This window comes from Pterocles gutturalis, unplaced genomic scaffold (assembly GCF_000699245.1).
Source record: "Pterocles gutturalis isolate BGI_N339 unplaced genomic scaffold, ASM69924v1 scaffold12248, whole genome shotgun sequence".
NCBI classification, from domain to species: domain Eukaryota; kingdom Metazoa; phylum Chordata; class Aves; order Pterocliformes; family Pteroclidae; genus Pterocles; species Pterocles gutturalis.
This window is the reverse complement of record NW_010125751.1, coordinates 1-9,156: the sequence shown is the minus strand read 5'-3', so window position 1 is coordinate 9,156 and position 9,156 is coordinate 1. Positions and strand designations below refer to the sequence as shown.

Below are 9,156 nucleotides of genomic sequence, written 5' to 3'. Positions count from 1 at the left end.
CCCCTTCAGCCCCTCCCTTGCTGCCAGCTGAGCTGGAGTCCAGGGAAACCTTTAGCAGCTGCTTACAAGGAGCCATTACTGTGGCCCCTCCCTGCTACCAGACAAAACCCCCCACACAAAACCATAACAGCCCCCTTCAGATACTGGAAGGCCCACCATAAGCTCTCCCTGGAGCCTTCTTTTCTCCAGGCTGAACAACCCCAACTCTCTCAGCCTGTCCTCATAGGAGAGGTGCTCCAGGCCTCTGATCATCTTTGTATCCCTCCTCTGGACCCACTCCAACAGCAAAACATTCTTTTTATGTTGGAAGTCCCACAGCTGGATGCCGTACCCCAGGTGGGGTCTTACGAGAGCAGAGTAGAGGGGGAGAATCACCTCCTTCGACCTGCTGCTAATGCTTCTTTTGATGCAGCCCAGGACACGGTTGGCTTTCTGGGCTGCAAGCGCACACTGCCAGCTCATGTTGAGCTTCTCATCCACCAACACCCCCAAGTGCTTCTCCTCAGGGCTGCTCTCGATCCATTCTCCACCCAGCCTGTATTTGTGCTTGGGATTGCCTCGACCCACATGCAGGACCTTGCACTTGGTTTTGTTGAACTTCATGAGGTTTGCATTGACCCACCTCTCAAGCCTGTCAAGGTCCCTCTGGATGGCATCCCTTCCCTCCAGCATGTTGACCTCTCCACACAGCTTGCTGTCATGGGCAAACTTGCTGAGGGTGCACTCGATCCCACTGTCCATGTCTCCAACAAAGATGTTAAACAACACTGGTCCCAGTACCAACCCCTGCTTTACCAACCCTGACAACCACCACTTGTCACCGGTCTCCACTTGGACATTGAGACATTGACCACAACTCTTTGAGTGTGACCACCCAGCCAATTCCTCATCCACCGAGTGGCCCATCTTTCAAATCCATGTCTCTCCATTTTAGAGACAAGGAAGTCATGTGGGTCAGCATCAAGTGTTTTCCACAAGTCCAGGTAGATTTGAAAACAATGGTAAGGCAGGACACTGAGCAATGACTAGAATCACAATTCATGCAAGACCCAGAAGAACAACAGAGTACTAAGTTTCCTCTAAACATATATCCAAAGGCTAAAAATATCCCCATGAAACTAATTCTTTCCAAATGGTTTCCAAGTGGTCTCTTTCTTGACTTCCTTTGCATTTCCTGGGTGGCATAGTAACAAAATAACACAGTATATTGTTGGATTTTTAAACAATACTAGAATAAAAAAAGATTTTTGCTCCAAGGCAACTCGCTGGTTCTAGAAAGGAATACATATCCTTACTAACTAGCTAAGAAATGAGAGAAACATAATCCTCTTTTCTTCCTAAGATTATCATTGTCTTAAACAAACAAACAAACAAACAAACAAACAAACAAAAAAAAAAGGTGTTATTCCATGTAAGTAGTATCCAAAATTGCTGTAGGATCAAAAAGAGAGAAAAAAACCCTCAAAAATCTCAGCTGGACATTCTCTTTCATCCACCTTTGCTGATATCAAATACAAGCATTTGACAACCTCCTTCTGCACTTTGCCTACCCAGTACCACACAGGCTGTTGTCCTATTTCACAGAGGGGCTAAGAGGCACAGAAAAACTAAAGGATTAATTGAATTCACAGAGGAAATCTGTGGCCGTTTTGAAATTAACTGACTACAAACCCAAATCCTAAAAACTAGGCTAGATTTTTTTCTCTGGACAAGTATAAAGCAAGAACTGTATTTTCCTTCTCCATAGCAGCAAAGGGTTCCAGAGACATGGTGGAAATCTAAGTTCTCCAGCTATCTCTGTCTAATGTACAGTCTCATGGAAATTGTGCTGGACTCCTGGCTACGCTCATACAACATGCAGAGTACGACACACAAACAAAGAGTCAGTTCTCTTTGGATGTTCCATGTGCTGCAGGGAAAATGAGCTTCTCTGTACTTAGGTAAATTATTTTAGTATTAGATTGAGGGCTAAAGTAACTATATGTATCACAGAATCCCCAAAGTTCATCAGTTATAAACACAGTACCTATAACTGCTGTGCAGAGAAGTCTAATATATGGTTGCAAAACATATTGGGGAGCAAAATATGGGAGGATTTCAAACAGTGTTGACCTACCTCACCTTTTAAGCTCATCTTGTAGAAAAAACATGGAAGAATACCACAAATCCTTCCATACCTAAAAGTGGCGAGTCTCTGGTTCTCAGGCCTTCACTATTTGCAAGCAACAATCCTGAACAGGTCATGGTGCAGCAGAGACAGCACACTTGACTCTTTGGAGGCCTTTCTTGGAACTTTTTCAATTTTCTATGGTTTAGGACAACTTGAAAGGTTGTGGGAAGACTCATAAGTGACATGCTGCTCTGGAGACACAGGTCACATACCACCTCCCCAAATCACTATTGGAGCAGCTAAAAACATTTATTTTTGCAGGTGGCAGAAATGCTGCTACACAATGTGCCTCCTTTCAACTGACTTGCTTTTTTTCATAGAGTACTCCTTGCTTTGAGTAAAAGAGCACAGACAGACTAAGATGAAGGATAGATTTGAATTGTACGCATAGCAATTATTCCCCCTACACCTGCCAAACGTGGCTGGAGATCTAGCAAAAGAACCTGGAGCAGCTGAAAGGAAGCTGGAAGGAAGGAAGGGTGAGGGTAGCAGAAACCTACCAGAACATGTAAAAACTTCTACAAAAGTTTGACTTGGTTTTGTTCCTGAAGATCGAAGGCTTCAAGGCAGGACTCTAAATCCCAACTTCATGCACTGCAACCCTTTAAAAACTGTTTTATGACTAAGTGGTGTAATATTTCTGAATTATATTTGAAAAAGTAAATTAAATATTTTTTAAAAAGAACCCCAAACAAAAATCAGCGATTCTCTACACAGAGAATTTAACAGCAGGCCAACTCTCTCTGCTAATTCAACTTCAGTCTTCTGCTTGCATATTTGAATCAGAACTTGGATATGATATTATAGAAAGGGAGAAACATCAGGAGCGGACAATGGCAACAATATTTTTAACTCTTTTATGAGGTATGGGGTTATCTTCCCTGCACTACTGAGAATCAATATTCTCACTGTTCACTTGTAACTCACCAATCAGGCATTCCTTGAAGGTTTTCCTTCTCTTTCTGTCCACGTATTAAGTTCATGCTCACATTTAATATGCAGTCCCCTTGTGTCAGATGTACTCCTCCTCCTGCTTAACTCAGTCATGCAATCTGAAGAAAGCAACTATCTTAAACTGGAATTCAATATTAGCTTCCAACTTCTCTGATAATCTCCAAAAAAAGTATATTAACTTACAAGATTTCAGACCAAATGTTCATCTTTATTAAGATTTAAGATGTTCTACTCCTGATCTCAGGAAACACAATTTTAAAAAACACTTTTGTCAGTGTTGCTGAGTTACCGGTTTCTTTTTGTGCCAGGCAGAACGATACACACATAAAGTGGATGAGATCTCAAGTTATCTTCCACATCTGAGTGTTCCAGACTCACCCTTCTGCAGCAACATCACAAAGCGTGACATCATTTTATATATTAATTAGCAACAAAAGCTTGAAAAGTTGATCCTACAGAATGCTGCATAATCTAAACTCCACAAAGTCTGTCACGAAGGTCATTAAGGGTACCCAAGTCCCCCCAAGAGATTCAAAACATGCTGCAACTCATGGCCACAGCAGGAAGTTGCTTATTGCCGTATTTGAGTCACAGTCACACAGAAGTGAATGAATGCTACTAAGGGCCCCTTTTACGTTGAATTATTTCTCCTTATCACAACATAGTAGGTTATTGTGTAAACAACATAGTAGAAAACCTGCACTAGTTTCACAAGAAGTTCTGCAAAGGTGGAAGTTCTTCTATAAAAGTTAATAATATAGATTTCCTTCATAGGATTATTGCCATTCGAGTTTAAAAATTTAAAAAAAAAAAAAAAAAAAAAGTGAAGCAAAATGAAGAACTGTACGGTGCAAAACCCAAGTTCCTCAATGGTTCATAACTGAGAATAATCTCAGCAATGATGCTGAATGGTGGGCTGGCCAGGAAGGACAAAGGGTTAAAGAAAAAATTATTTTAGAAAACAAAAAAATCTAGAATGAGGCAAAGAAAATGCAAGAAAAGATCTGTTTCCAAATTCAAGGGCACTATCAAGATAAGGTCTTGTGGATTAACAGCCTCAGCCTCAGTCCTCACTAGGAAATCCTCCATACATATATATATATATATATGTACACTCATATACATATTTTTAGTATATATACTCATATATCTATTTTATATATATATATATATATATACAGCTTCCATAGCAACATAAATCTACTATTAAACTTTTTTGCTACATGTAGCACCCTAAAGAGCAAATCCCAAACAGCCTGCTTAAAAGACAATTAAATAGCAAAACCGCACTGCCGTAAGGAAAATAAAGGGTCAAGATCCACAGCTCCCTCCAATGCTTAGATGTGTGGGGGAAGCAGGCTACAGAATGGTTGTATAAGGATCAATGAAAGCAGAATTTGGCCTCCATTAGCGAAATCTTTATCATTATGATAAACTAGCAAGGAGAGACATGTGAGTTACTGGAACATCTGGAACATATTCTAAGCAGTAAATGAAGAGGACATAAATGTGATGCACGGTACTGCACAGTAAGGCAGCAACGGTAGAGATAAAAAAAGTGAGGCAGCACTTTTCCTTTTCAGTCTCATTTTCACTTATTCAATCTTTTCCCAAAGAGAACCTTCTGAGAATGCATTTTCTCCTCTTCGGTGTGAAATGCAGAAGCTTATCTCTTGCATTAACATCCATTTGACTACATTAGAGTTATCTGAGCAGGGACTAGTGAGGGAATGGGGAAAGAGAGACCTTTTATGCCATGACAAAATGAGCCCAATGCTCTTTCTATTCATGGGGAACTTAAGGAACAAGAAAAAAGTATTTCATTTAATGCTGTTAAAAGCAAGCTTTGAGTTCTGCAATAAAGCCAATACTGAATTCAGGACTGAATTTCTTGGTCAGATGTAAGCAAACTTGTTGGAAAAAAAAATACAGCCAAGATAATGTGAAGGGAGAAATCTTGAAGTCTGCAAGGAAACTAATCACCTGCACAACTTCTCTGACTGAGAACCTGCAACAGTGGAGATTTTGGAATCACATCAGTAATCTATGAATTTTCCTTTGTGTAATTCATGCATACTACACCCTGTAGTATCTACCATGGACATGAAGATGAGAACCTTCCTTTCCTCTTTGTCATAATCTTTTATACGAAATCAGCAAATGCTGTGTTCCTTACAGACTTCTCTTCTTTAGGCAAAAAAAAAAAAATGCTGCAAGTTTACATTTATTAAATTAGGAAAATTTGAGATTTTTTTTTAATTTGACTTATGTTCCTGAACCATCTGCAATAAATGCATTCATGTGGTAAGACTATGATCTGCAGTGTTACAAGCAATTAATTAACTGCCCCATCCCTGGTTCAAGGCCAGGCTGGATGAGGCTTTGAGCAACCTGGTCTAGTGGGAGGTGTCCCTGCTCACAGCAGCGGGGTTGGAACTAGATGATCTTTAAGATCCCATCCAACCCAAATCAGTCTATGATTCTATGATTTTATGAAGTATCCAAAGGGGCAGTTAATCAAGGCAAAATTACTGGGAAGCTGTTTACATCCACTAGGTTCTGGTTAACTATTCCAGTTGGAAAAGGACCTCAGGATGACTCTATTCCAACTTCCTACTCCAAGCAGGTTCAATACCCAACTCAGACCAGGTTTGCTCAGGGTTTTGTCCATTTAGTTTTTGAAAACCTCCAGGGACAGAGATTCCACACTGAAGAGTTCCTGGTCTCATCAACAGGACTCAAACTGAGCAAAGTGGTGACGCTTGACACAACATTACTCACTAAATTGTGTAGTATAGACCAGTTCGATTAACCTTAACCTAGCACATCAGTGTCTTTGACTTATTTATTCTCTTCGCATTTCCAGGACACCACCATGCTATTATAGCCTTTTTACAGGTGTAGAATTAAGGATCAGAAAGATTGACATTGAAAGACTGAGTGAGAGTTAGGTACCTAAATAATTTTAAAATCCCATGCTAAATATCAAGGTTGCAGAGGATGGAATCACCAAAGAATAAAACTGAGCCTCCTTCCTCTGTCAAAGGCTGAAGTGGACAACTTCAATGACCACTGAAGGAAAAATAACCCCATTCTTTTTTTTCTTCACATCAGAAAGAAAAGAAGTAGCAGAAAAATATGGCAGAGTTGAATATACTCAGGATATTCAGTCCAAGATTTCATTTCATACCACAATCTGATTTACCACAGCAACTCTTCTTGTTCTCCATCCTGTTACTTGCTAAACAATAAAATTACCTGTGGTAAATCTTTCAGTGCTGCAAGTGTAGAAATTATTAAGGAGATTTTAGGCTACCATAGTGTAAAAAGAGAGAAAAAAAAACTCCTTAGCAGACCCCATTGAAAGCCAAGATAACATTTTTATTTTATTAAAAAAAAAATGCCATTCCTTTTTGCCATTTTTTGTTAACTGGCTGGAAAAAAGGAACCAATTTTCATGGAAGTGTCCATAAAAAAAGTTCATCCTGTTAAGACAGAAAAACCCCAACTGTTTAACTATAAAAGAATTTTCATCTAAATCTCAAAATTTTCAAACATCCAGAAATGGCACACAGACACACTGAAAGCCACTCACCCATGTATGGAACAGAGAGGAGACTGGTTATGCAGATGGGCCATGAGGTGAACAGTCGCTACACAAGCCAATATATAGAAGAGGAGCAAAAATCCCTGTGGAAGGTGTAGCATGGCTGTGCTTACTCTGTTTCCTGAAAATTCAGCTCAGTTTTCCGAACCCTTGCAAAACAATCTGTATGATTTATACACACATACAAATACATTGAAGAGATGGGAGAAAGCCAACTTTGGTGTCTTAGAATGCTGTTTCTATGGTATCTAGTCAAACTGCAAAAAGTGAACTGCAAGAAGGTTTCACGGTCTTTAATGCTTTCAAAAAGTATCCTTCAGACTTCGCTTTTCACTTTCTTCCTCATTTTAAAAAGTCTCTAAACTTCTTCGGTAGTTTTTTTCCCACAGTTGTAGACACAACTCAAACACATGGCCTCCTGGTTCTCATCTCCTGACCAAGACAATGAATATGTTGCTTGATGCAACTCACAGGTTCTGAACACATTCTATTACTTTGTACGTCTCTTTCATTTTCAAGTATAAGAATACTAAAAAAAGGCCATTTGATGAGCTGGTACAAGGCAGACAAGTCTTCTGAATTGAGAGAAACTTTGCTGACTGATATCAGCTTACAATCTGGCCCAACATGTTGACCCAAGAACATTCACTTTATAAACAACCCACTTGCTCTGCCAGGACCAAACACACTTTTCAAATAGACGGACTGGGCTGCACTGCTATTAGAGATTATGGTAAAATTAAATGTGTTTTTCTGGGGTTTTTTCTGTCATAAAGTCATCAACATGAAGTCTTTAAGTATTTGCAATCTCTTCTTTTTGTACTACCTTTGCTAAGATCCATTTCTTGACACATCTGAGTCAGTCATAAGAAGAAAAAAAGAGAAAAGTATATCAGGTCAACTTTCTTTCAAGCAAGTTTAACAAAAGCTTATTGAACTGGCCAGCTCTGATAATATCAACCATATGAAAAATATATCTTGGATCTACCAAAGATAAAGCCCAGAGGCTCTACAGCAGGTCAGGACGTACATCACCTGTGCCTTAGCCCCATGTCAGCTTTCCATTGAAATCCACTCCTGAGCATGACACGGTGTTAGAAAACATCCACTTTTCCCCAGATTCTCAAATTCTGATTAACCTGAGAACACTTTCTAGAAAATTGTTAACCCTTAATCTACTCCTTTGCATAGAAGTCATTTCAAACAACTGCAACAGCATAGCTGTGGATAACTTCACAAGACAAACCCATCTCTCACTTCCCAAAATTACATTTTTTTGATTCTTTTGGTGGTGGTGGTGGACTTTTGCTAAATCAAAATAGGAAAATCTTCATTAAACCATTCAGATTCTAAGAATTTGTCCTTAGAAAACAAAACCAAAATTGTATAGATTATGATGATTTACACAGGAACTCTGAGGATGATAACGACTAAAAAGAACTAAGATGTACCAAAATAATTCCTTCAGCAAATATGTATCACAATAACTGGATTAGAAAGGATTTGCCAGCACGAGCCCATAAGTTTGGCTAACTTTTTGATGACAAAAAGTTGAACTCCAGTCATCTGTCGAGCATGTTTGTGTTCCTGTGAGCCTGCCTGCAGCTGGGAACACTGGGAGGGAGGAGAGGAGGGGGAAGGATAGCTGTCCCACACTTGACTGGCTCCTTTCCTTCTTAACACTGTTCACTTTCTATTCCTTAACAAATGTCAACAGTATCCCAGTGATTTCCTACTTGATCTTTCCCCACTTTGCAGCGTTAACAGGCAGTTTGTGTCATCCTTGATTAGCAAATGCATTCTGTCCCTTTCCCATCTCCCAGCATCCCAATTTCCAGGGCAAAAAGTAATGTGCAGGTCACTCACCCCTAACATCTGATGCAAATAATAATACTGCAGCCCTTGGTAATAGAGCAAGAAGGTTTTCCAGAAGAGCCATACATTGAGGGAGAGCCAGAAAAACTGAAATGAAACAGAAACAAGAGATTGTAAGTGAAAGTTACGTGGGCAAACTTTTCAGTGTTAATTTCATTCATAGAACTCTATATGCATATAGTTGCATAAACATATGGAATGGGGAATAAAAAACTTCAAGTATTTAGCATACAATATTTTAAAATATTAAAAGAAATAGCCTTTAGCTGATAAGTTTTCACTTTCATTGAACTTCACAAAACTACCTTGGCGACTTCAGACTACTGAGAATGGGCGAAACCCTCCCCACACCAAACGCTCCTCCAGACCTCTAGTCAGATATTGCACTTACAAAGAATAAAAACTACCAACAAAAAGACAAAGCCAGGACCAACTTGACCTCCAAGAAGCCGCATCTTCTCCCCCAAACTTCAAAGCCTCTAACAAAGCGCAAACACACCTACAACGTGTCCCGCGTCCCAGCAGCACACGGACGCCTGCACTGTCCCCG

The 9,156-nt window shown here is 39.7% G+C and overlaps 1 protein-coding gene across 1 annotated transcript in view; it reads right to left on the bottom strand.

Moving 5' to 3' along the window:
* Nucleotides 1-8,681, bottom strand: part of NOX4 (NADPH oxidase 4) — a 50,323-nt gene extending 41,642 nt beyond the window's left edge. The window contains exon 1 of the mRNA XM_010078712.1: nt 8,598-8,681. Within this exon, the coding sequence (XP_010077014.1) occupies nt 8,598-8,606 (9 nt within the window). The 5' untranslated portion in view covers nt 8,607-8,681. The remainder of the gene's footprint in view (nt 1-8,597) is intronic.
* Nucleotides 8,682-9,156: the final 475 nt, after the last annotated feature.